This window comes from Mobula birostris, unplaced genomic scaffold (genome assembly GCF_030028105.1).
Source record: "Mobula birostris isolate sMobBir1 unplaced genomic scaffold, sMobBir1.hap1 scaffold_515, whole genome shotgun sequence".
NCBI lineage: Eukaryota > Metazoa > Chordata > Chondrichthyes > Myliobatiformes > Myliobatidae > Mobula > Mobula birostris.
The window spans coordinates 255,262-282,715 of record NW_027278252.1 but is presented as its reverse complement, the minus strand read 5'-3'; the positions used below and the strand labels follow the sequence as shown (position 1 = coordinate 282,715).

The 27,454-nt window shown below is 48.7% G+C and overlaps 1 protein-coding gene across 2 annotated transcripts in view; it reads left to right on the top strand.

Annotated features, from left to right (window-relative positions):
* Positions 1 to 26,787, top strand: part of LOC140193345 (ectonucleoside triphosphate diphosphohydrolase 2-like) — a 43,964-nt gene extending 17,177 nt beyond the window's left edge. The window contains exons 2-9 of one of the 2 annotated variants that reach the window (XM_072250671.1): positions 8,583 to 8,700; positions 9,691 to 9,841; positions 14,525 to 14,684; positions 15,262 to 15,489; positions 15,819 to 16,088; positions 16,857 to 16,976; positions 17,716 to 17,853; positions 21,979 to 26,787. In XM_072250671.1, the coding sequence (XP_072106772.1) occupies positions 8,583 to 8,700; positions 9,691 to 9,841; positions 14,525 to 14,684; positions 15,262 to 15,489; positions 15,819 to 16,088; positions 16,857 to 16,976; positions 17,716 to 17,853; positions 21,979 to 22,185 (1,392 nt within the window). In that variant the 3' untranslated portion in view covers positions 22,186 to 26,787. Of the gene's footprint in view, positions 1 to 8,582; positions 8,701 to 9,690; positions 9,842 to 14,524; positions 14,685 to 15,261; positions 15,490 to 15,815; positions 16,089 to 16,856; positions 16,977 to 17,715; positions 17,854 to 21,978 lie in introns of both variants that reach the window. The other variant, XM_072250670.1, reaches the window with a different exon arrangement.
* Positions 26,788 to 27,454: the final 667 nt, after the last annotated feature.

Genomic DNA, 27,454 nt, shown 5'->3' with positions numbered 1-27,454 from the left:
GAGGCAGGTCCAGATATTTGGATGGTACCGCCCAGATGCGGGTCAGGATCCGTTCAGCAGTCTTATCACGGTTGTAAAGAAGCTGTTCCCAAATCTGGCCGTACGAGTCTTCAAGCTCCTGAGCCTTCTCCCGGAGGGAAGAGGGACGAAAAATGTGTTGGCTGGGTGGGTCGTGTCCTTGATTATCCTGGCAGCACTGCTCCGACAGCGTGCAGTGTAAAGTGAGTCGAAGGACGGAAGATCAGTTTGTGTGATGTGCTGCGCTGTGTTCACGATCTTCTGCAGCTTCTTTTGGTCTTGGACGGGACAACTTCCATACCAGGTTGTGATGCACCCTAGAAGAAAGCTTTCTATGGTGCATCTATAAAAATTAGTGAGGGTTTTAGGGGACAGGCCAAATTTCTTTAGTTTTCTCAGGAAGTAAAGACACTGGTGGGCCTTCTTGGCATTGAACTCTGCTTGGTTGGACCAAGTCAGGTTATTTGTGATATTGACCCCGAGAAACTTAAAGCTTTTGACCTGTTCCACTTGCGCACTACCGATGTAAATTGGGTCGTGCGGTCTGCTACTCCTTCTGAAGTCAACAACCAATTCCTTCGTCTTGCTGACATTGAGGGATAGGTTATTGTCTTCGCACCATGCCACCAGGTTCTTTATTTCCTCTCTGTACTGAAACTCATCGTTACCCAAGATATGGCCTACAATTGTTGTGTCATCAGCAAACTTATATATTGAGTTTGATGGAAACTTGGCTACACAATGATGGGTGTACAGTGAGTACAGCAGGGGGCTGAGTACACAGCCTTGTGGGGCACCAGTGCTCAGAGTGATTGTAGAGAAGAGCTTGTCCCCTATTTTTACAGCATTGGTCCTGTCTGTGAGGAAGTTGAAGATCCAGCTGCAGATCTGAGTGCTAAGGCCCATGTTTCGGAGCTTAGGAATCAGTTTATTTGGAATGATGGTATTAAAGGCAGAGCTGTAGTCAATTGTAGTCAATGGCCTTACGTACGCGTCTTTATTCTCCAGGTGTTCTAAGGAGGAATGCAGGGCTGGTCTGGTCTGGTCCCACCACACCCTTGAGATTGGGATGACTCTCCCAACCCAAACCCTGATTTGTGTGGATGCTGTGTAATTTTCTATTCTGTTGCAAATTGGTTCCAAGAAATAACAGGCAGCACACTGCAGACGATTACAAGAATTATATTTATGAATCATAACTAAAGGGGTAGTAAACAAAAGAAAGAAAAAAAAAGGGTGCATTGTAGTTAAACAGTCAAATGTGCACAAGTTGGAGCTCAACTTTTCTCAAAGGTAATACTCACCGATCCTCAGTCGACCTCCGCACCTTGCTCCATCGAATCACAGTCCCCCACTGGGTCGAATCCTACAACCAGTTCTCTCCAGTGTCTTCTCTCTTCATCTCCCACCGAACAAAAGACCCCAGCTCACACCAGTGTCAGGGACACAACAGATAAACCCACACCCCTGATCGGATGGCTCACGTTCCAAGGCACCCGTTATCTCTCACCATAACCCAAACACTGCTTCTGCAGAAAGACCAGTAACTTAACAGTGAAACCTTTCCCAGGGTGTTACACTTGCGTTCTTGATGGTCAAGTATGTTGGCTCCTCTGGTTCCACAGGTGATGCGTTGGTGGTGGTTGTTCAGAGAATTCTCCAATCTGGCCTGGTTGAAATCTCCCATAATGATAGGGAAAGGATCAGGGTGCACTGTTTCGAGCCTGCTGATTACAGTGTTCAGTTCCTCCACTGCCTGCCTGGCGTTAGCCTGAGGTGGAATGTCTACCACTACCAGGATGATAGTGGGAAGATCCCTTGGCAGATAAAAAGGACAACATTTGACTACTAGGTGTTCCAGATTGGGTGAGAAAGACTACGACAGAAACACCACATCTGTGCACCATGATGAGTTCATCAAAAAGCATCCCCCAGCTTTAAAAGGTGCAACTGACCTGTCTTTACAGTAGATCATGCAGCCATTAGGCCAAGGCGCTTCTTTGGAAATGGCAACAGTGGTGAGCAATATTTCCATGAAGCAATCTACATAGCAGTCTCGATTGAAGGGTCTCAGCCCAAAACGTTGACTGTTTACTCTTTTCCATAGATGCTGCCTGACCTGCTGAGTTCCTCCAGCACTTTGTGTGTGTGTGTGTTGCAAAGTGCACAGCAGCCCCTGATGTCCCTCTGGTACTGCAATCTTGCTCTGAGGTCTTCAGTTTTACTTTCTAGAGGCTGTACATTTGCCAGCAGGATGGTCGACACTGGGGGTCTAAAGCTTATGCGTTTCAATCAAACCTGTCGATCAACGCACTGTCCCCACTTCCGTTTTCTTAAAAGGGAACCGCACTTGCGACATAAGTCTGCTGTCCAGGCTCCACGGATTTTGAAGATCGATAGACTTTTTAAACGGCTTAAAATGGTGCCGTACCCATGGCTGTAGTAGTTCTAAAAGGGAATATTTGATGATTCCAGCAGAGCTGCCTACAAAGCATTGCTGCTTATTGGTGTCATCTTAACTCTACCTAATAACAGAGCAAAATAATCCTTTCTATTTGTTGACCTCTTTCTATGTGGGTGCTAATGGCTACGCCAGCATCTGTTGTCCATCGCCCTTTACACTGTGGTGGTTTACTGAGTCAGTTACGTCTCCACCTTGTTGGGACTGGAGTCACATAGACGTGAATAGGGTAAGAACAGAAGGGACCCCCTCCAAGGATGGTATGGTGCCACCACCAACAGCACTGCTGTCTCATGGCACCAGAGACCTGGTTCCAATCCTCAGCTCGGGTGCTGTCTGTGTGGAGTTTACGTGATCTCCTCGTGACTGTGGGTTTCTCCTTCGCATCCAGGAGAGGTGCTGGTCAGGCTACCCTGGCCATTATAAATTGCCCCTAGAACGTCAGTGAATGGCAAAAGAACTGAAGAGCAGTTGATGGGTCGAAAGGAGGAGGTTGCTAGGGGTGGGCTGGGATTATGTTGATTGTTTTCCCAAGGGAAGTGCAGACAGGCCATGGAAGGAGTTTGGTTTCCTTAAGAGTCAATGAGCACTAAAGCACAGAAACATGACCTTCAGCCCATCTAGATGCCAAACCGTTATTCTGCCTAGCCCATCAAACTGCAGCTGGACCATAACCCTCCAGACTCTTCTCCACCCCCCCCCCCGCCCATCCATGTACTTTCCAAATTTCTCTTAAATATTGAAATCAACCTCACATCCACCATTTCCACTGGCAACTCGTTCCACACTCTCATCACCCTCTGAGTGAAGAAGATTCCCCTCAGATACACCTTAAATATTTCTCCTTTCACCCTTAACCTATGACCTTTTGTTCATCTCACCCAACCTCAGTAGAAAAAAAAAACTTAACTTGCATTTACTCTATCTATACCCCTCTTAATTTTATACACCTTTATTAAATCCCCCCTCATTCTCCCACATCCAGGGGGAAAGAAAATCCTAACCTATTCAACCTTTTCCTTCTAACTCATGTCCTCAGATCCTGGCAACATCCTTGCCAATTCTCTGTGCACTCTTACAAGCTCATTGGTATCTTTTTTTGCAGGTAGGTGCACACAATACTGTACTCCAAATTAGGCCTCACCAATGTCTTTACGACTTCAGCATAACATCCCAACTCTTGTACTCAGTTCTTTGATATATGAAGGGCAAAGTGCCAAAAGCTCTTGCGATCCTATCTGCTAGTGTCACCACTTTCGGGGAATTATAGATCTGTATTACCAGATCCTTCTGTTTTACCACATTCTTCCATGACCTACCATTCACTGAGTAAGTCCTACACTGATTTGTCCTCCCAAAGTACAATATCTCACACTTGCTTGCATTAAATTTCATCTGCCATTTTTCCAGCTGGTCAAGATCCTATTGCAAACTTTAGTAGCCACCTTTGCTGTCCACTAAATCCCCAATCTTGATGTCATCTGCAAATTTTGCTGATCCAGTTTATCACACTATCGTCCAAATGACAAACACCAACCGATCCCTGCGGCAGACCGCTGGTTACAGGCCTCCAGTCGGAGAAGCAACCATCTGCCACCATTCTTTGGCTTCACCCATGAACCAAATGTTATATCCATTTTACTAGCTCATCTAGAATGCCAAGCAACTTGCCTTCTTGGCCTCTCTTCCATGTGAGCATTGTCAAAAGCTTTGCATGATCTACACTCCCCTTGCATCATCAGCATTTCTGGTAACCTCCTCATAAAACTCTAGAAGATTGGTTAGACATGATCTGCCATGCACAAAGCCACGTTGACTATCCCTAATCAGGCCCTGTCTACCCAAATACTTGTACATCCAGTCCCTTAGATCAGGGGTCCCCAACCTTTTTTGCACTGCGGACCGGTTTCATATTGACAATATTCTTGCGGACCAGCCGACCGGGGTCGGGGGGGGGGGGGGGGCGGGAGAGGTGGTTGCCAACGGACAAGAGTAGGAGTGCAATACGTTGCGTTTACCCCGAAACAACTACAATGACCATGACGTCTTGCGCGGGCACCAGTGCGCATGCGTGACTTGCACGCCGATTTTATTTTTTCTTTACAGATCGTTTTTGGCGATTCTGTTCGCGTGGGGGGTGTGGTAGTTAATCAGGACCGGAATATCAGTGATAAGTGACTAATACACTCAATTTTGTTTCTAAAAGCGTTTTTCTAACGAATTTAATATTAAACACACAGAGCATATTTTCCTCGCATGAATATAGTGATAAGTCAGTTATCAGGGGAGGACAGGAGAGCGTGAAGTGTTGAACGATGCCATCGAGGGGTGATGGGAGACAGCGATACTCGAAGGGGGTTCCTTATGTCCAGTCTATTCCGCAATTTTGTTTTTGTTACGTTCATCACGGAGATATGTTGGAAATGGAAGCAACGTTTTCAGGGCTTCCGTGGCTATCTCAGGATATTTAGCCTTGACTTTGATCCAGAATGCCGGCAGAGATATTATGTCAAACATACTTTTCAGCCCGCCGTCATTTGCAAGCTTGGGGAGTTGATCTCCTTTCTCTCTCTGTATCTTGTTTTACCGCGGTTGGCATCCAGCTTGAAGGTGCATTACCGCCACCCTCTGCTCCAGAATGTGCACTAGACATACATTCTAAATCCCTTCACCCAATCTCACACACACACACACACACCTACACTTCACCCTCCCATCTTTGACCATCCTAGTATCCTATTCCTGTTTATTCATCATATTCTATAAAAAAACCCCTGTACCCCTTAAAAACGCTAAAAATACCCGGACTTGTGCTCTCTCACCCATGCCCAGCAACCCTTTTAATGTGAATTCCTGCATCCCCAACTCCCTTAATTTATTTCTCATCATCTCTCTCTGTATCCCATACTTCCTGCAACACAAAACTACATGTTCTTCTGACTCCTCTTCCTGACATTCCTCACACAATCCTGTCTGGTGTTTCCCTATCATTTTCAATGTTTTGTTTAATGCACAATGCCCCAGCCTTAACCTAGTCCACACAATTTCCTCTCTTCTGTTTCCATTACCTACCCTAGTAACTGCAACACTCTTTTGTATTTGATATTCTTTTCAGTAGTATTGGAGAGTGAGAGTTGATCTCCTTCCCGCGCTGACATGGATGACGCGCGCGTAATGGTCTCGCGTGCGTTCAAGATCAGCAGTGTGCGTGACAGGGAATGAGGAAAGGTGCAGCTGACTCATATCGCCAAATCATGTCGTTTCCTCACGGCCCGGTACCGGTGGCTGGGGACCGCTGCCTTAGATTACCCTACAATAATTTACCCACTAACTCACTGGCCTGTTATTTCCTGAATCATTCTTGGAACCTTTCTTAAACAATGGAACAAGATTAGCTATCCTCCAATCCTCCTGGCACCTCACCAGACATGCTGATCTGTGTCCACAACTCTTTAGTTTCTTGTGGTCACGTGCAGAGCGGTTGCCATAACAACCTATTACACAAACAGACAGTAACTCAAGAGATTCTGTAGATGCCAGGAATCTAGAGCGTCACGCGCAGTGGTGCTGGAATTCAGTAAGCATCTATGAGGTTTCAGGTCGAGAGTCTCGACTCGAAACATCGACTGTTTATTCCCCCCCCCCCCCCCCAAGTTGCTGCCTGGCTTGCTGAGGGACTGCAGCATCCAGGAGAATGCTTTCTATGGTGCATCAATCAAAAAATGGCAAGAGCCAATGGCAACATGACAAATTTCTTTCGCCTCCTGAGGAAGCAGAGGCACTGGTGAGTTTCTTGGCCGTGACATCAACGTGGTTGGATTGGGATAGTTATTAATGATGTTCACACCAAGGAACATGAAGCTGTCAACCTCAACTGTGTTGATGCAGACAGGAGCATATGCACTGCCTCCCTTTTTGAAGTCAATGACCGTATCTTTGGCCTTGTTGACACTGAGGGAAAATGTTGCCATGTCACCATGTCGTCAAGTTCTCTGTTGAGACGTGGCCTACTATAGTGATATCACCTGCAAGATGGAGTTAGAGCAGAATTTGGCCACACAGTCACGATTGGACGGGGAGTAAAGGGCTGAGAACACAACCTTCTGGAGCACCAGTGTTTAGAATAACTGTGTGGTGCTGTTGCTGCCTCTTGTGGCCTGTTGGTAGGAAAATCAAGGATCCAGTTGCCGAAGGAGGCCTTAACTCCCACAGTCTGGAACTTGGTGATCAGCTTGCTTGGAATAATAGTTTAGAAGGCGCAACTGTAGTCAACAGATAATAGTCTGATGTAGGTCAAATCACAAACAAGAGAAAATCTGCAGATGCTGGAAATCCTCGCAACACACACACACACACAAACAGTCAATGACTCAGACCGAGACGTTTCGATCCTGATGGAGGATCTTGGCCCGAAACGTCATTGTTTATTCTTTTCCATAGACGCTGCCTGGCCTGCTGAGTTCCTCCAGTGTGTTGTGTGTGTTAGTCTGATGTGGGTATCTTTATTGTCCATATGCTCCAGAGGTAAGTATATGGCCTGGGTGTTGGCGCCACCTGTTTTGGTGATAGGCAAATTGCAGTGTGTTGAGGTTGTCAGGAAAGCTGGAGTTGATGCTTGGCATGACCAGCTTCTCAAAGTACTCTATGATGGTAGATGTTCAAAGGTTCAAAGGTACACTTAATGTCAGAGAAATGTATACAATATACATCCTGAAATTCTTTTACTTCACAACCATCCACAAAACAGAGGACTGCCCCAAAGAATGAATGACAGTTAAATGTTAGAACCCCCAGCTTCCCCTCCCATGCATAAACAACAGCAGAGCAACAATCCCCCCTCCCCACCAGCAAAAAAAAGCATCTGCGCACCCCCCCCAACCAAGCACTCAAGCATGCAGCAAAGCATCAATAAGTACACACACTCGCAGTATCCCAAAGACTGCTCGTTCACCCGGTAATTTGACATACAACAGGCTCTCTCTCTCACTATTATGGGAAAAAGAAGTGTCCCCGTTTCACAGCGAGAGGGGAGACATCGTTGATTTACCGTGTTAAAAGTCTGTTGCATTGCTTTTTCCGAGCTCTGTGCCCAAAGAACTCAGGTCTCTGGGCACAGAGCCAGCTTGCTGCTTTTGATCCTCCGTCTCCCACGACACACCCGATTTCCTCCGGAGGCACCGACCACAAGTCTGCCCGCCTCCAGAGCCATGAAATCCCAGAACCCCAAAGCCGTGCTAGTCTTCTAGGCTGCGTCCTTGGTATATCGAATAGCAGCCAGTCGTGAGACCCTGAAAGAGGGTCCCATTCCCACAAAGAACTGAAGTCAGCGTGTAACTCCAGGTCAGTGTCTCCAAAAGAACCCTAAAAGGGAAAAATAGAGATATTAAAGATAGAAGTAGAGCAGTGTTTGAAGATGCAAACAAAGGAGTAATTAGGTGCTATCGTTTCCTAAATTCCACGTTGGTAATCAGGTTCCAGGTGTTTTCCAATTGAGATAATGTCTGATGTCAACTCCCATCACACACAACCTTAAAGCTTTTATTGTTCCAGTTCTGATTTCCTTTGCTATTGCTCAAATTAAGAAAACTTACCTGAGAAAGTCAGGGTGATATGAGCACCCCCAAAAGTGTCGCGCTGCTAAGGGCAGTAGTTAAAATAATTCCAGCTTTACCATGGCTTCAGATGTACATGAGATGAAATCATAGTAGATTGTCTGACACTGAAACCAGCACTTCTCTCTCTTCTCTCCTCATGTCTGACTTCTTCCTGGACCCACCCTCAGGTCCCCAGTTCACAGAGTCTCCCCATCCACTGTCGTACCCATCTCTGGAATCCACTGTGCTCTTGGCCACTCTGTGTTTGCAGCCCTGAAATCGTTGACAGCTTGCACTTCAGGAACACACACAAAATGCTGGAGGAACTCAGCAGGCCTGGCAGCATTCACGGAAGAGAGCACAATCGACGTTTCAAGCCGAGACCCTTCCCCAGTTTTGCTCCACACCTCTGACATCCTGGTTCGGCCAGGTCATGGCTTCCCCCTGCTCAGCAATGGGGCTGATCTTAAAGTGTTTTTTAAGATGACTTCTTGTTTCTCTTCGGACAGTACGGGATTGTGATTGATGCTGGCTCCTCGCGCACAACCCTTTTCATCTACAAATGGCTGTCTGGGAAAGAGAACAACACCGGCGTGGTGAGCGAAGAAAGCAGCTGTCAGGTCGAAGGTAAAGTTTGACCAGACTGCTGAAGTCTGATTTCTCCAACATAAATCTCTAGGCTAATGACCCCAAACCCCGAGACTGAAGACCAATCCTCAAGTCCTAATGTGATACCACACACGCTGCCTCAGCCAAGGCTTGAACTAGCGACCTTCAAATCACTAGACGAACGCCTTAACCGCTTGGCCACATGCCAACACAAGTCCTTGAGCAAGGCACTTCACCACACATTGCTCTGTGACGACACCGGTGCCAAGCTGTGCAGGTCCTGATGCCCTTTCCTTGGACAACATCAGTGGCGCGGAGAGGGGAGGCTTGCAGCATGGGGAACTGCTGGTCTTCCATACAACCTTGCCCAGGCCTGCGCCCTGGAAACCTTGCAAGGCGCAAATCCATGGTCTCACGAGACTAACGGATGCCATTGCCAGTGTGATACCAACAGCTGAACTTGAACCTCTGACCCCAGACTCCTCAGAACCTGGAGACCAGATCCAGCTCACCCAAACCCAGGTCCTGGACCTGCATCGGGCCCCTCTGTGCACCCACTGTCCACCAGCCCAGGTCAACCGGACCAGGACAGGGCCGACAGCTGAGGACCACAGCAGAAGGAGCACAAGCAGAGATCAGAAGCGAATGGAAGGAGTTGGGAGTGAGAGGCAGGACCGAGGGGTCTTGGGGAGAATCTCAGCTGAGGATCATGTGACAGAGTAGATGGGGCAAGGCCCTGGAGAGCGGGGTACCCTGGGTGAGTTGGAGCAGAGCAGTGATGGGAAGGGTTGGGGCTGGGAGGAGATGCGTGTGAAGACTCTGCACTGAAATGGGAAAATCACCACTCGTCAGTACAGTTTGTGATGTCTTCTGCAGTCAAATAGCTGGGATTTTACCAATTTTGGCAAAGAACTCAGTGTGGGGTGAAGAGGATAGAGGGGAACATGGGGAGGGGATACACAGACTTGGCAATGCCCACTGCACTGACTGGATCTCTCTCAATCACAGGTCCAGGAATCTCCAGCTATGCAGAAGAACCAGCAAAAGCTGGGAAGAGCTTGAAGGCTTGCCTTGACAAGGCTCTGAGAGACGTCCCCTCTGAAAGGCACTCCGAGACCCCCCTCTACCTCGGGGCAACAGCGGGTATGCGCTTGCTGAAGTAAGTACTATCCTGGCTCTCCACCATTTGCATATTCTCTCTCAGGTGGTACCCTTGATCCTCTGCAACCTAAACGTCCCAGGACCCTCCTGTCTATTACCACCAAGAGCTTGCAGACTTCTTTATTGATTCCCTGGCTGGCCTGCTGTCCCCCTCTCCCCTTTCACCCACCCTCCCCCCTCCTCCCTAAAGCGTCCCCAGCCCACCATCCCTCCCCCTTCCAGAGCCCCCTCTGCTCCTTGTGCCTTCCTGACCACCTTATTGACCTACCCTGGTACCTTCAAAACTATGTGGATGTCCACACCTTGAGGCGCTGAGGCAGGCTGCTGCACAGTGTTGAGGTGACTCTGATACTCTGCAACCTAAACACCCCAGGACTGTCCTGTTCCCAGAGCCACCCCTCAACCCTCTCAGAGTTGTTCCTCCACCTCTCTCGAAGTCCTCCCGTTTCCCATCCCTTACTGCACCTATCCAAAGCCATCACTGCGCGTTTCTCTGGATTCAGTTCCATTGATCCGTTTTTCCGTCCAGACGATCGCTATTTTCCTGTCGTGTTTTACCCTGCCAATCACAACATCGATTGTTGTATCACTCGCAAACTACTTTATTTGTGTCATTGCAAGGAATTCATAATTACTTGTGTATGTTGCAAAAACTGTGGAACCCCACTAACACCCGCTTTCTAGTCACAAAACACCAGCACCTTTGTTTCTTGCTGCTGGGCTAATTTTAGCTGGCTGGCCCCCTTCCCCCTTCACCTCCCATTTCTCCTCCTCCTCCCTCCCCATATGCCTTCACCTTCCCTCCTCCTCCAGAATGATCCAGAGCCCTTTTGGTGATATACTTAACTTCCAATCCTCCATAGAATTTACCCTCCTGGAATCCTGTCACCAACAGCAAAATCACAGTCATCCCCAGGGTTTCCTCGAGTTCCTTCACAGAGGAACTTCCTGCCTGTGCGGCTCTCCAGCACACAGGAAGCATCTTGGAGTCCCCGTGTTGGGACGGAGTCGATGTTGCCCAAGTCTGAAGTGCCTGTTTACATCAGTTCACTCAGCAGAACAAAGTAATTCATTTAATTTTCTAATTCCAAACGTTTGCATCCTGTTTCCACCAATCAACAAAGTGTTGCATTCTCTGGACCTTGGTGAATGTGCCTTTCATTCACTGGACCAGATGTTATAGAGCAATGTATGTGGACAAGACATCATCCTCAAAACTCCCGACAATCCCTGGATCTTGTTTATTCTGTGGACAAGATTCTACACAGTATGTCCCTTCGGGATTCAATCCTTCACTTCTTCCTTCTCAACCAGCACCTGGTGTGTGACCTCTCCACTGTGAGGAGCCTGTGATTAGCTCTACCAAACTGTTGGAAACTGACCAGACCCTTCGTTAGGCACATTAGTGTGAAATGAGTCACACTTGCTTTTAACAGCAAAAGATTCCTTCCTGAAAACGACATTAGTCATTAGTCAGATCTCTTTTCACAACACCGTGGGAACTTTATCATCATTTTACCGACACTATTCTCAGAATCTCTAAATACTCAATTTCTAGATTTAGTTCTGCACAATGCCACTCCTGGTAGAACCCCTGCCCCACAGCTCCAGAAACACAGGTTCCATCAATGTGGAGTTTGTATGTTTTCCCTATGACTGCTGATGTTTTCTCCGGATGCTCTGATTTTCTTCCACGCTCCAAAGACGTGCGGGTTGGGAGGTAGATCGGCTGCTGGATTTTGCCCCAATGTGTTGGTAAAAAGCAGAATCTGGGGCGAGTGGATGGGAATGTAGGAAGAACAAAATGTGATTATCACAGGATTTGTGTAAATGGGTGGATGTTGGTCGGAGGGCTGAAGGACCTGTTTTCCTGCTGCATCTCTCTGTGGCCCTGTGATTAAACAGCATGCAAGTTGGTAATTTGAGTTTGCATTAAAACTTGTGCTGCTTTCATCTTTCTTCCTATCCTTCCTCATCTAAATCTACCTGTCAGTTCTTTTCCCTCATCGTCCTGATCAGCCTCCTCTTGAATGCTTCTGTCCTATTCTCCTCAGTCCCTTCCAGTGGGATTCAGCTCCACATTCTCACTGTTCGTTGCTAAATTGTCATCTGAGCTCCCTGTTGGATTTCTTGTTGCCTCCTGTACCAACCACTCTGCCTCTGCTCATCCCTACCACTCTCTCGATTCACTCTACCAAAACCTCAACTTCGCACACACTCCCACTGTGGCGAAGGGGACTGAGCTCTGCATTGTTGACCAACTGACATGAACTGGGACCCTACCAGACCTTTCTTTCTCCCTCTGCCAGAAACGGGCAGGTAGCACCACCATCTCTCATATCCAGCGACCGGCTCAATCGCGATGACTGTGTGGGTTTTACTGGCCTAACAGGGTACAGACCATGTGCTGGTCTGACCACGGGATTAGTGTGGGTGATTGGCATGGGCACGTTGGCCTGTTATTGTGTTATATTTTCTTACTGAGATACAGTGCGGAATAGGCCCTTCTGGCCCTTTGAGCCACACTATCCAGGAATCCTCCGATTTAATCCTAGCCTAATCACGGGACATTTTACAATGACCAAATAACATACCAACCAGACTGTAGGAGGAAACCAGAGCACCCGGAGGAAACCTGCACAGTCATGGGGAGAACGTACAAACTCCTTATAGGCAGCAGTGGGAATGACTCTGTGATTCTGAGCTCTGGTTTCTTCCCACGTCACGGGCTGGTAGGTTAATTGGCCGATGTAAGTTGTCCCTGGTGGCAAGAGAAACCAGTGGGAGGATGGGCTGACTGTCGGGAATGTGGACTGTGGGCATTTGGTGAGACCAGGCGAGCAGTGCCCTGGAGAAATTGAACTGGAGAGAAATGAGTAACCAGAATCATTCTCTGGTCTGTGGGTGGAGAGGAGTGGGTCAGAGCTCCCTCATTGAAGGACAATGGGGCTGATTCCAGTTTTGTGAAGACCAAGAAGGGTCAGAGGGAAGAAACTTGAAGCCCGTACGCACAGAGCGTAGAGCAGTTGATGGAAGCAGAATCTCTGAAAGTTTGAAGGCAGAGAGGGAACTCTTGGTAAGAAATGGGGGAGGAATGATGGGGAGGGTGGAAGGGTAGACCAGAATGCAGAAGAGGTATCGATCAGACCAGCCATGATGTCGCTTAATAGCAGAGCAGGCTTGAGAGGCCGAGTGGCCTAATTCATGTGTTTGTACGTTCAGGCAGGAGAGGAGAGGGAAAGTAGGTATGGAAGCGAGAAATAGGGGAAGAGAAAGGGCAAAGGGGAAGTCTATGAAAGAGGAGAAATAAGAAATATAGGAGGACAGAAATAGAGGTTAAAAAAGTGAAAGTGGTAGGAAGAAAAACGGGAGAAAAAAATGGAGAGAGAGGAAGTGGATGGACTGGGAGAATGATCAGGGAGAGAGACAGAGGTTGGTTGATGGTGAAGCGAGGAGATTTGTTCTTGCTTGGCTTGCATTAGCTCTGTGAGACAGGGGTCAATGTCCAGTGAGTGGGAGGTGCGGGAAGGCCGTGGATACGTAGGACAGAGATTGTAACCGAGGTGCGAATAATCAAAGCACGCATGACCTAGCGGGGTCAATGCAGCCAGAAGTGGTGTACGCTTCCCAAATCCAGTCAACCACAGGATGTGGGGTTGGAGTTGTGTGTACTTGGAGTGGTGGTGGTCCTAACCCAGGAAACACAAATGAAGCAACGGGAACCCGGAACAGTACAGATCAGGAGCAGGCCTGCCAACCCATGATGTGCTGAACTAATTCAACAAGTTAGTAAACACCTAAGCCAATCTTTCCTGCCTCTGCAACATCCGTATCACTCCATTCTCTGCATATCCCTGTGCCTATCCAGAAGTTTCTTAAATGCCTCTATCATATTTACCTCTACCACCACCCCAGAGCATATTCCACGCACCCACCACACTCTGTATATAAAAAAAACCTCGCTCTACAAATTTCATTTGGATTTACTCCCTCTCATCTTAAGTGCATGCTCTCTATTTATTTAGTTAATTATTTTATTTATTCGTTTGCGGGATGTGGATGTCACCAGCTACGCCAGCATTTATTGCCCATCCCTAGTTGCCCTTGAGAAGGTGGTGCTGAGCTGCCTTCTTGAACCGCTGCAGTCCCCGAGGTGTGGGTACTCCCACAGTGCTGTTAGAGAGGGAATTCCATGAGTATGACCCAGCGACAAGAAGGATCGGCGATGTTTCCAAGTCAGGATGGTGGGTGACTTGGAGAGGGATTTCCAAGTGATGGTGTTCCCAGGTATCTGCTGTTCTCGTCCTTCTAGATGGTAGTGGTTGTGGGTCTGGAAGGTGCTGCCTTAGGAACTTTGTGTTTTTGCAGTGCATCTTGTAGATAGTACACACTGCTGCAACTGTTCGATGGTGGAGGGATTGACTATAATTAGACATTTTACCCCTGGGGAAAAAGATACTGGCTGCCTACACTATCCATGTCTCTCATAATCTTATGAACTTCTATCAGGTGAATTTGATGAGAACTGATTAATGAGGCTCAGGTCTCAAGTACTGTGAAGGTAAAACCTGTGTCTGGCCAGAAGGGGATGGGATGCCAGTAGGCTCCTGCCACCCCCAATCTGCACCGGCCCATGCCAGAGCACTTGGATACTGAGCTCCTCTCCCCTGTGCGTCTGCAGCTTGACTGATCCAGAAGCAACCCGGAAAGTCTTCGCAGCAGTCAACAGCACCCTGAGGTCCTACAGCTTCAGCTACCGAGGGGCCAAGATCCTGTCCGGGAATGAGGAGGGGGTGTTCGGCTGGGTCACGGCCAACTACCTGATGGAGAACTTCATAAAGGTGAGAGGGTGGAATGAAAAAACCTGGGGACAGATGAGACCCCTGACCCCACAGGATATTCCCTCTGAAAACAAGGAGTCCACTGACAATTGGCTCTCCATGGCAGACCCCCACAGTCCAGTCAGCGGTCACAGACCCTGTAGCCTGTTCAAAGGGCATAGACAAACCCCACCCTCCACAGTCCAATTTACATAAACAGATAACCACAGTCCAATCAGCAGTCACAGCCCCCCCCACAAAGTCCAATCATCAGTCATGGACTACCAACGACCCCAATGTCTGACCCTCCAATCAGAATGGACCTCTCAAGCCTACCTGGAAGGTCTGCCCCCTCGAGGAGGATGGGGAGGGGTGCGGTGCGAGGGAGGAAACGGGGTGGACGGGATGGGGAGGGGACTAGGAGGTATGGAAGCACAGCATCGGGGTGTGGGTGGGGAGGGATGGTCCCAGTTGCCAAGGGTTTCGACCCACCCCAGCCCTCCCTGTGCGGAGCAGATAGGGGATGGGGAGGGCTGGGCAGTTGGGGGGGGGAGAGGGCATCAGGGAGCAGCCAGGGTGACCATGACCTCTGTTCCAGTATGGCTGGGTGGGCCGCTGGGTCAACCCCACCCGACGCACGGTGGGCGCCATGGACCTCGGCGGGGCGTCGACGCAGATAACCTTTGTGCCGGACGTGCCAGTGCAGGAGCCAGAGAGTAAGATGGACCTGCAGCTGTACGGCCACAACTACACTGTGTACACGCACAGCTACCTCTGCTATGGCAAAGACCAGGTCATCCGTAAAGTCCGCGCCAAGATCTTGGCAGTAAGTGCTCACTGAGGGTGGGGGAGGGGTGGGAAAATTGGAGCTGGGAGGGCAAGGAGAGTTGGGTGGGTGGGAAAGAGGTGGGTGTGTTGTGTGGTGGGGTTGGAGTGGGGGGAAGGGTTGGAGAGGGATGAGGGGTGATGTAAATGGGGTGAGAGCAGAGGGGTAGTGAGGGGAGAGAGTTGAGAAATGAGGGCTGAGGGGGTGGAGTGTGGGAGGAATAGTAGGGATAGCGTGAGGGAGGAATGTTGCGGATGGGGTGAGGGAGGGTGAGGATGGTGTGGAAGAGGGAGGTGTCGGGACCTCTAATCCACTTGTGCCTCCAGCAGACCCATGGTTCCAGCACTGATGTGGTCAACCCCTGTCTGCCCACGGGCTACAACAGCACCTTCGGCCTGAAATACCTCTACGAGAGCCCCTGCACCAAGGATGATAAACCTTCGACTTACTCCCCCGCAACCAACATCACCTTCAGAGGCTCCTCCAACCCGCCTGATTGCCAGCGACAGGTCGAGTCCATCTTCAACTTCACCTTATGTAACCACAGTGGCTGTGCCTTCAACAATATCTACCAGCCACCCGTGACTGGGAACTTCCTGGTGAGTCGCTGTGGTGATGATTGACCCATGGGGGAGGGAGCCCTACTGAGACCTTGGGATTACCCCAGCCTGGGGCACAGGGACCATACTCAGCCCAAATACACAGCATCTATTGCTCCTTCTTGCCTGCTCTACTCACATTCCTCCATGTTGATGTTCATGACTCATCCACCTAGCAGATTCCCAACCCCAGCCCATCTTGGGACTTTCTGATTCCTGTGATCCTCAGTCCCATTATTTTTCCCAAGATGTTGTTCTGACATCCACTATTATAGATTCCAGCAAATTCCCTACCACTGATGTCAGGCTAGCAGGTCGGTAGTTCCCTGTTTCTCTCTCTCCCTCCTTGTTCAACCAGCAGGGATACATTAAGACCCCTCCAGTTGCCAGGAGCAGCCTCAGCATCTCTAACAATTTGGAAGTTACCCACAGGACCCATTCTCACAGGAGTCAATGTTTCCAGCCCAAACACTGGCAGGAGGGTCACACGACAACATCTGCAGAAAATTTCCAACTGAAGCTGGAAATCCGGACTTCAGCAAACTCCCCTTTTCTGCAATCTGTCTCTGCTCCTCCAGGGGATGATCAGTTCTGGTTTTCTGCCTGAGTCTTGGATCTGATATCTGTGACAGGTCAGGGGAATTGGGTGTGATTCCTGTGACGGGTTCAGTCTCCAGCTGAAACCTGAGAGTAATCTCTTTTTCTTTGCTCTCCTCTTTTTAAGGCTGACCCACTGATTAACTTTGACCAAATCTTCTCTGTGCCTAGGCATTTGCAGGTTTCTATCACACTTTCAACTTCCTGGAGACTACTTTAGGAAAGAGCGTGAAGTCCCCAGATGAGCTGAAGGAGGCAGCCAAAACTGTCTGTGAAATGGACTTCAAAACGGTAACTCAACTACTCCTGTCATGGAAGAATACATGGGATCACACTCACTTCCCAAATGCATCCGATCTCCCAGAAACTCCCTCTCCTGACTCCACCCTCTTTCCATTAATCCTGTCTCATAATCACCCCTCCTGAGTGAGGACTCTTCCTCTTCACCAACAACCCCTATCTCCAATCATCTTCCCTGTTTTGTCCCCAAGCCTTCTCTCCTGCTGCTGGATTCCCCATCTCCACACCCTTTCCCAACTATATTGAATACACTTTCTTCTCATCCTGCACTCCCAATTCCCCCTTCCCCTCATTCCCTCACTACCCTTCATTCCCTATTCTCCCATTCCTTAATATCCCATTCCCCTTTCTCCCCATTTCTTTCTTTGTTCCTCTTTCACTCCCTGTCCATCCCAGTTCACCACACTCTATTTATTTACTCTCCCCTCTTGTGCCGCAAACCCTCTCTCCTTGTTTCCAACTCTCTTCCACTTACCCTCTCTCTATCCTCCCCTCCATGTCTCCCCCTTACTGTGCCTGTTAATCCTTCACTGTTTCCTCTCCACTTCTCGCCCCTGCCTGTAATTGGGGGTATTGCATTGCAATCGAATGGTTTGAGGAGACAGAGATGAGATCCAGGTTCAGTAAACCGCTCCCTCTCCCTGTCCATCACAGTGTTTTAATGACCTGATGTCCAGAATTCCTTTAATAGGAGGAATACTGGGCTTGACCTTGTTTCTTTCTCATGCAGCTGAAGGAGAAGGCAACCAGAATTCCAGAGAAGTGGCTGGTAGATTATTGCACCATGTCCTATTATACGTACAGCCTGATAACCCGCGGCTACAAGTTCAACGAACAGATGTTCAGCAACATTGCATTCCAGAAAAAGGTTGAGTGTGACCTCTTACTGCCAAACTTTTCCCCACCATCCCACCTCCTCCTCCTCTCTGCACGAGTCTCTCCTATGCCTGTTCCTTTCTTTGTCTACCTTTTCCCCACAGTCCAAGAGCTGCTCTTTTTTTATTGGCTTCTCTTTAATTCATTCTCTAGCCCTCTCAGCTCTCTATCTGCCTCAGTCTCACACACTCTTCTCTTCTTATCCAGGTGTCCATGTCTCCCTCTCTCTCTCTCTCCATCTCTGAACATCAGTCGCAGTGTCACCAATGCCATGTGGATATGATATTGTGACTGCAGGTTGCTCTGGTCTCTGCTGCAGTGCCTGTAAGTTTCAGGGGAAGCTGCAGGCTGATAAGGGAGCCAAGCTGGTTTAAGCACCCACCTCTCCCCACCAGAAGCAGGAGGGGCTCCACATCGGCAACTTGTTGGTCAGTTACAGGCCACTGGGACTCCACAAGACTGTGGTGCTTTCTTTAACAAATAGAAGCAGAATGCAGCCATTCGGCCCCTCATGTCGCTTTGCTATTCGGTAAGAGCATGGCAGATCCTTTCCTCTGATACCAATTTCCTGCAGTAACCCTTGTATTGCCGTCCACCTCTGTCCTGAATACACTAATGACTGACCTTCCACTGCCCTCTGGGGAGAGAGTGCCACTCACCTCTCCCCGGGTGAAGACATTCCGTCTTGTTGAATGGCTAATAGCATTCATTTCAGCTATGTGCGAGATACTGTAATTAGGGAAGTCAAACTAGGGTTGAATTTTCAAAATGAATAGTGAGGCCTCAGGGAGTGCTGTAGAACTGAGGGACCTTGGAGTACAAGTACATGGTTTCCTGAAAGTGGTATCACAGGTAGACAGGGTGGTGAAGCACATGTTTGGCATGCTGGCCTTCAGTCGGTCATGAGTATAGAGGAGTTGGAACATTATGTCACAGTTGTACAAGATATCGAAGAGGCGGTACCAGGAGAACTGTGTACAGTTCTGGTTACCTGATTACAGGAAAGATGTTACTAAGCTGGAAAGAATGCGGAGAAGAATTACAAGAATGTTGCAATGATTCAAGGGCACGAGTTATAGGGAGTTTGGACAGGCTAGAACTTTATTCCTTGGAGCACAGGAGATTTAAGGAATAATCTTATAGCGATGTATAAAATCATGAGGTGCATAGACAGGGTGATGCATACAGCCTTTATCACATGGAAACGGAATCAAAAGCAAGACAGCATCGGTAAGTGGTGAGAGGGGAAGGATCTAAAAGGGACTGAAGGGACAATTCTTTCAGACAGAGATGTGTCCATTTGTGGAATAAACTGCCACAGGAAGTGGTTGAGGCAGGTAACGTACTTGTCAGGGACATGGATAGAAAGATTTAGAAACAGAAAACCTACAGCACAATACAGGCCCTTCGGCCCACAAAGTTGTGCCAAACATGTTCCTACCTTAGAAATTACTAGGCTTACCCATAGCCCTCTATTTTTCTAAGCTCCATGTACCTATCTAAATGTCTCTTAAAAGACCCTTTCGTATCCACCTCCACCACCGTTGCCAGCAGCCCATTCCACACACTCACCACTCTCTGAATAAAAAACTTACCCCTGACATCTCCTCTGTACCTACTTCCCAGCACCTTAACCTGTGTCCTCTTGTGGCAACCATTTCAGCCCTGGGAAAAAGCCTCTGACTATCCACGAGATCCATGCCTCTTATCCTCCGTCGCTCCAAGTAGAAAAGGCCGAGTTCACTCAACCTGTATTCATAAGGCATGCTCCCCAATCCAGGCAACATCCTTGTAAATCTCCTCTGCACCCTTTCTATGGTTTCCACATCCTTTATGTAGTGAGGCGACCAGAATTGAGCACAGTACTCCAGGTGGGGTCTGACCAGGGCCCTATATAGCTGCAACATTACCTCTCGGCTCCCAAGTTCAATTCCACGATTAATGAAGGCCAATACACCATATGCCTTCTTAACCACAGAGTCAACCTGCGCAGCTGCTTTGAGCGTCCTATGGACTTGGACCCCAAGATCCCTCTGATCCTCCACACTGCCAAGAGCCTTACCATTAATTCTATATTCTGCCGTCATATTTGACCTACCAAAATGAACCACTTCACACCTATCTGGCTTGAACTCCATCTGCCACTTGTCAGCCCAGTTTTGCATCCTATCAATGTCCTGCTGTAACCTCTGACAGCCCTCCACACTATCCACAACAACCCCAACCTTTGTGTCATCAGCAAATTTACTAACCCATCCCTCCACTTCCTCATCCAGGTCATTTGTAAAAATCACAAAGAGTAGGGTTTCCAGAACAGATCCCTGAGGCACACCACTGGTCACTGACCTCCATGCACAATATGACCTGTCTACAACCACTCTTTGCCTTCTGTGGGCAAGCCAATTCTGGATCCACAAAGCAATGTCCCCTTGGATCCCATGCCTCCTTACTTTCTCAATAAGCCTTGCATGGGGTACCTTATCAAACACCTTGGAGGAATATAGCCACATGCAGCCAACTAGGACTAACTTAGCTTAGATTGGCATGCTCGAGTTGGGCCACAGGGTCTTGTCCATGGTGTATGACTCTGTCCTGAATGTCTGACAAAAAAAAAGAGTTAGGCAGAGCTCTTAAAGATAGCGGAGTGAAGGGATATGGGGAGAAGGCAGGAAAGGGTACTGATTGTGGATGATCAGCCATGATCACAGTGAATGGCGGTGCTGGCTCGAAGGGCTGAATGGCCTACTCCTGCACCTATTGTCTATTGACCTTTACATAGAGCTTCCGACTCCCAGTTCTGAACATCCCAGCCAGACAAGCCTCTTTAGAATTTTGCATGTTTCGATGAGGCCATCTCATACTCTTTTAAAGCTGTCGAGATTCTATACTGGGGTTGTTTTGTCCCCTGTAATGAACTCCCTATACAAGGGGTCAACCTGAGGAACCTTGCCGGTCTATCAATGAGTGTGCCCTTGTACAAAAACTATTCAAAGCCAACAGCAGGCTTTACGCTGGCCACTGAAGGAGCTTGTCCTGATTTTGAATAAGCCAGGTGTTTCCAGATGTGGCGTGTGGGTCACTGTTCCCTGCCACTGGTAGAATGAGCATAGGGAAAGGAAAGTCCCTCAGCAGGTGCCATCCAGCTAGAGGGCTCAGGGCATTTCAGCAAGGAACTGTGTGTGCGAGGCCAGGACACTTCAGGATTGACGGCAGAGTCACAAAGCACTGAGCAGGTGCCTCAACCCACCCTTGTTCACACTGACCATCAATCCTGTAGGAAACTTGCCACTGGTTCTGGCGATGGCCGCCTAACTGCATTAATAATACACTCCATTTGCAGCTCCTCTCCCCATCCCACATTTTCCGTGAGTCTATCACACTCCTCCATCTCACTTTCCATTTTTCTTCTTCACTCTCTGCCCACTTACATTCTCTATCTCTTTTTCCCCACCTCTTGCTCACTTTTCCTTTCAATTCTCCCTTACCGCTCACCTTAGGGTTGCCAACTTTCTCACTCCCAAATAAGGGACAAAAGTAGCAGCCAAATACGCGACCCTTGTGTTTACCCTGAGAAACACTACCGTGACCATGAAGCCTTGCGCGGGCACCTGTGCGCGCATACAGGACGTGCGCATACATGATGTGCCGATTTTTTTTCTCTACAAATCGGTTTTGGCTTAATCTTCCCGATCCTGATGTACATTATTTCTGCTTTATATAGGCTGTGTATTTATCATATCATTCCTGCTTTTACTATATGTTAGTGTTATTTTAGGTTTTATGTGTTATTTGGTATGACTTGGTAGGTTATTTTTTGGGTCTGCGAACGCTCAAAAATTTTTCCCATATAAATTAATGGTAATTGCTTCGCTTTACGCCATTTCGGCTTACGAACGGTTTCATAGGAACGCTCTACCTTAGCTGGGGAAATACGGGACAAGGGCGGTCCCGTATGGGACAAATCAATTTAGCCCAATATACGGGATGTCCCGGCTAATATGGGACAGTTGGCAACCCTAGCTCACCTCCCTCTGTGCGGCCCAACGATGCCCCCTGCCTGCCCACGCCATCTCCCTTCTCTGTGACACTGTTCCAGCCTTTGTGTTGTCTGTTGCAGGTGGAGGGCTCGTCCATCGGCTGGGCTCTGGGGTACATGCTGAACCTCACCAACATGATTCCAGCTGACGATCCCGTAAACCGCAAGGTGCAGCTGGCTGGCGCCTGGTGGGTCATCATCGTGATCTTCATCCTGGTGATTGTGGCAGGAGTCCTGGTCTTCGTCTTGTTCTCCCATTCAGTGAAGAATGAGTCAGGGGTGTTGTAGCGTATGAAGGACCACCAGTGTATCCCCAAGTGGTCTCCCGGCCCGGTAGTGCCACACTGCCACCTCCGCTTGGGCTAGGGAGGTGTAGTGTTTCATCCCGTGCCTCCTACTAACCATGGGAGCTACCTTCCCTCACCCACCCAGATGCTGCCGTGTACCCCATTCCCACTGACCCAGTTCTTCTCACACCACCTCCGTTTCCAATGACACCGGACCTCTCCCCTTCATCCAGTGACCCCAGATCGAACTTCATCCCACTGACTCCAGCTCATCATCTGACCACCCTGACCCTTGCTTCTCCCTCATTGCCCTCTGCCTCCTGCTCCTGGGGCTCCGACCCCACTCCTCTGTACCCTAACCTGACGGTTTGCAACATAACTGAGCATTCATTTCTAGTAACTACCTCGCTTCCCCCTGCTCCACAGGTGGGGCTCAGGGTCGAGTTAACAGCATTCAGTGAGATCCGCAAAGCTCAGTTCCGCACCCTCCTTGCGTCGCTCAGACCCACTCTGCGGCTGTCACTCCTCACTGCCCACTGACTGCATTTACTCTGTCACCCCTAACCTCATTCTCAAGCCAGGAGCCCTGCCCTCTCCCAGCAGCTTGGAGTGGTGTTGTGTTACTCAGCTGCCCTCTCGCACCCCCTCCCTGCCAGCCTCCCGCTGACATCTTTGGAAGGTGCTCCAGGAATGGGGTCACTGTATCTCCACAGTGGTCCGTGCACCCAACCCTGTCGCCAGTTCACACCCTCGCTCCAAGTCACCATCTCCCTCGGCCTCACCTTCGTGCTCGTGGCGGGAGAGGTCCGCGAATGTGGGGTGGACGTCCACCTCTGGCCCAGGAGAGATGCTGGGCTCCGCTGAACCCATGTCCAGCCAAGCCCAGACTGGGGACAGGGTTGACCAGTGGCCTCAGTCCCCAGAGTCAGCGTGGAGACCGGAACGGTGGGGGGGGGGGGGTTGTAGAGGGGTGCCTGACTGACGGGCAAGCACCCTGGTTCACAGGTTCCCTTGCTTAGTGACAGCAGCACCGACAGCCGCCCTCTCTTGGACTGTCTGGTTGGGTTTAAAGCCCCAGCCGGTCTCCTCACTGCCACGGCTTTCAGTACTCTGTCACTGGGGTGTAGTGTTCCCATCCCAAACCTTGGCGAGAACCCTCATAACTCTGGAGTGGGAAGTCAGATGGTCAGCAGGTTTCTGCGGCCCTGAAATATCTGTATCAACAATCTGCTGAAGGAACTCAGCAGGTCAAAAGCGACGTCTGTGGGTGGGGAAAGAATTGTCAACTTTATGGATTGAAACCCTGCTTTAGGTCTGAGTGGGAAACCCAGTCCTGATGCAGGGTCTCGACTCAAACATCAACAGTTCCTTTCCTCCCACAGATGCTGTTTACAAAAAATTATTTAGAGATACCATTTGGTCCCAGGACCTTCCGGCCCAACAAGCCCGTACTGCCCAGTTACACCCATGTGACCAATTAATCTAACCCGAAATCTGGGAGGGAACCAGAGCACCCAGAGGAAACCCACACAGTCACGGGGAGAATGCACAAACTTCGTACAGACAGCAGCTGAATTGGTCCCAGTGCTTTAACAGCATTACATTACCGTGTCACTGAGTTCCTCCAGCAGATTGTGGATGCCAGCGCCTTCGGTCTTTTGTGCCTCCTGCGTTTATATCAGCCTTTTCACATTTCAAACTGCTTCATCACCAATAAAGCACTTCTGTCATATTGGCAGCTTTGTGAAGTAGGGGGCACTGTGACTGGGTTGTACATAGCAGGTGACTGTGAATGACAAGGTAATCTATTTTAGTGACCTTCGTTTAGGAGTGAATTTGCCAAGTTCACCAGGAGAATCACTGCTCGCCAGAAATTTTCTACCTAAATAAAAGGCAATGAGACCTTTGTCAACAGCTCACCCTAAAGGAGGAGTCTACTGCCATTCATGTCCTGGATAATCACCGGGAGTATCAAGTGAAATTATGGGCTTACTGGAAGCCTGTCATAGCGAAAACATGGAACACAGCCTTCCCCTTTCAACTTGCCTTTCCTGTATACAATCCTCTGTTGAGTTCTTCAAATCTTTCTTCAAAATCTGCCCATTATTTCCTGGATCCTGTTTTTTGGAGTGGGAATTTTCAATCCTTTTGATTCGGAGTGAAACGGATTGTCCCACAGCTGACAGCACCTTTGCATTGTCAGAGGAGCCTCTGTCACGCCTCGGCATCTGGTCTCCAGACTTGGGAGGCTTCGCTTCCCAGAATTGGTTTTCAGTGACTGTTGCCCAGGCAACATCCCAGTTCCTGTGCCGTGGCTCCTTGTGAACTCGGCCTGCACTCACTGCAAGATGGACAAGGCCCAGCACGTACATGGCTGGAAATGGTTAAGGTGCAGACCGCGGAGCCCTAGCATGTGCGATGAAATTCACTGCCCACCGTTGCCCAACTGAAAGAATCCCCTGACTCAGTGACGTCGACTACAGCAAAGGCCAACCCAAGATGGAGATCTAACTGCTGCCACTAATAGCCCATTACGCTTTTTTGGGGGATCGGAGGAAGGGAAGGGGATCGTGGTGGGGGGATGATATTTGATCCTCCACAATATTCCGCGTGGGAATTTAAACTGGAGGAGGCAGTGTGTTTTTTTTATGAGGTCGAGTTGCGAGCTCGACATCGACCCGGCACGGATGGAGAGCGCGCTCGGGAGCAGTCTGTCACTGGATCGAACTCGGGAACCTCCGTTCTCGAGCCCGGCGCTGATCTCACTGCACCACCAACCAACATCTCACTGTTCCAATACTCTCCCACTTCAAACGTCTCTGCTTCCAGTACTCTGAGTTACTCTCTCCTCCCGCAGATCTCCCCTATACTCCTTACAGTCTCCTGGTACTGGTAGGACAGCGAGCTCGGCCGAGCTACCTTGGTGTCTATATGCTGTCACTGCCACAGTGACTTAATGCTTTCACTTTCGTGTGTCGAGGTGCTCTCAGCTCCATGACAAGTCAATGGCTCAGTGTTCGAGAAATGGATGATAAATGTTGATTGCATCCTGGAGAATAAACCCAAACACTCCCTCATTTACTCTCTTCTCCCATCCTACCCCCTCCCATTTCCAAAACATTCCCATTCCCTTCCCCACTCTCATTCCTGCCATTCTATTTCCCATTCCCCCTTCAATACCCATCCCTATCCCCAAGCCTCTCCATCAGGACCCACTGTGGGCATTTTTACCCTTCTGGTACCCTCCCATATTGTGTCAGATGTTCCCCGCTGCCATCGCTCCCTTCCACTGTCTGCTTCTCTGCCCATGTCCTATACCCTACCTCAGAGCCTGCCTCCACTGCAGCCTCTATTGGGTGATTGTGGCTGCCACCAGCCCTTTGCTTCACCACCTTAAGTCTGCCTCGTAACCACACAGAAGCCAGTGGCAGAGGAACTGAGCAAAACAATTCCCAGTCACAAACACCTGGACAGCCCAGTCCTGCCCCATCTCCACAACCACTGAACAGGGCACCAGGGATCTCCAGGATGAGTGCCCACTGACCGAGCTCACTGGCAGATTTTAGGAACCACATTTGGCTCTGAGAATCCATTGCCTGACTTGGGTAATTACCAGGTAAAGAAACACAAGCTCATATTCCTATCCCATGCATAATATGTCCTCACAATCCTCTCCCCTCTTGTCTCCCACATCTTTCTCCCATCTTTGGCCTTGAGCCTCTCCAGCTCTGCCTTATTTCTCCAAGTCTGTGAATGCATCTATTGTAGCAGCCCACGGCCTTGTTCATGTGGAGTAGAGGGACTGTGCGTTGAAACGGTAGCTAAAGGTGTTGCTGAAACCACAAAGTGGGGCCACTCGGACATCAGAGCAACACCCCCACACCCCAAGCGACACAGTCTGGGGCTGGACGTGACCAATCTAGAGGCGGAGGACCTACAAAAACACTAACACTGGGCTTATGTTGGACAGGATTTGCACAATCAACCAGATGAACCTTGTACTTTTCCAAACTGCTCACCCACCACCGCCCACCCACACTTCAGCCTATCCCCACACTCTGTCTGCAGGTAGCAGCATGGGATTTGTCCCCCTTTCCTGTGACACACATTCCAGATCTCAGGAATCCAAGAAGGAGACCTTTCATCTCTGTCACCGTTTGTCAGTGCTATGGGTCCTGTCAGAAATAAAGTGTAGCTTCATAGTTTGAAAACGTTTAAGTTTCTTATCTTATTTTGAACACAGAAGTTTAGCTCAGCAGTACACTACACGACGCCATTATTGGTGAGGGTTTAGACAGAGCACACAGGGTGATGTAGAATGTAACTCCAGTGTTACTAATTTACAAAAGACTCATGTCTAAAATCCTAAGCCATCTACCCTTTGATCAAGAATTTCCCAATAAATTATGATTCCCAGTTAACCAAACCACTCTGTAACAATGCAATCCATGAAAAATGTTTCCTTTTAATTATTTTTAAAAAAGCTTAAAATAAATGTTCCCCCTGAATAATCCTGTCCTAAAAATCTCAAAAGCCTAATTTTCCCTTCATGGAATAAAGCCAATCAAGAATATTCCTTTCTTCCTGTGTTTTCTCCAAATCAATAGTTTGCCTAAAAACCTATTTTCAAAACTAAATATTTGTTTGGCAATCTTCCCAGAATAACATTCCAGAATAATATCTTGCTCTCAAAACAGCTTTTCAATAAATGCCTCATCTCCAAAACATAATTAACCCATTCCCAATCCTCTGCAAGTAAACCACACTCAAGACAATCCTAACAAATAAACTGTTTACCCAAAAAAACCAATTCCCCAAAAAATTCATCCTTAGTATCTCTAAGCCACTCCCAAAACATACCTCCTATTAAACACATCATTTCTCAAACAACTCCTATTAAGCCACCCTCAAAACTTCCCTCTCTAAATATACTCCTAACAAAACAACCATCGTACCCCCACTTAATATCATGTCTATAAATATCCCATTAGAACATCCAACAAAACAACCTACTTCCAAAGAATCCCAAAATAACCCACTGCTAAAACTTTCCTAAGCATCCCATTCCCAAAACTAAGCGCACTAAACACAATCCCAAAACATTCCCCAATAAATACTCCACTCCCAAAACGTTGCCTGCCAAATACTCCACTTTATAAACAACATGTAACTAAACATCCCATTCCCAAAATACACCCCCCAAATGTTCCAGTGCTGAAACGTCCCAACTAAATAATGTAAACTCAAAACAATCCCCAAATAATTCATTC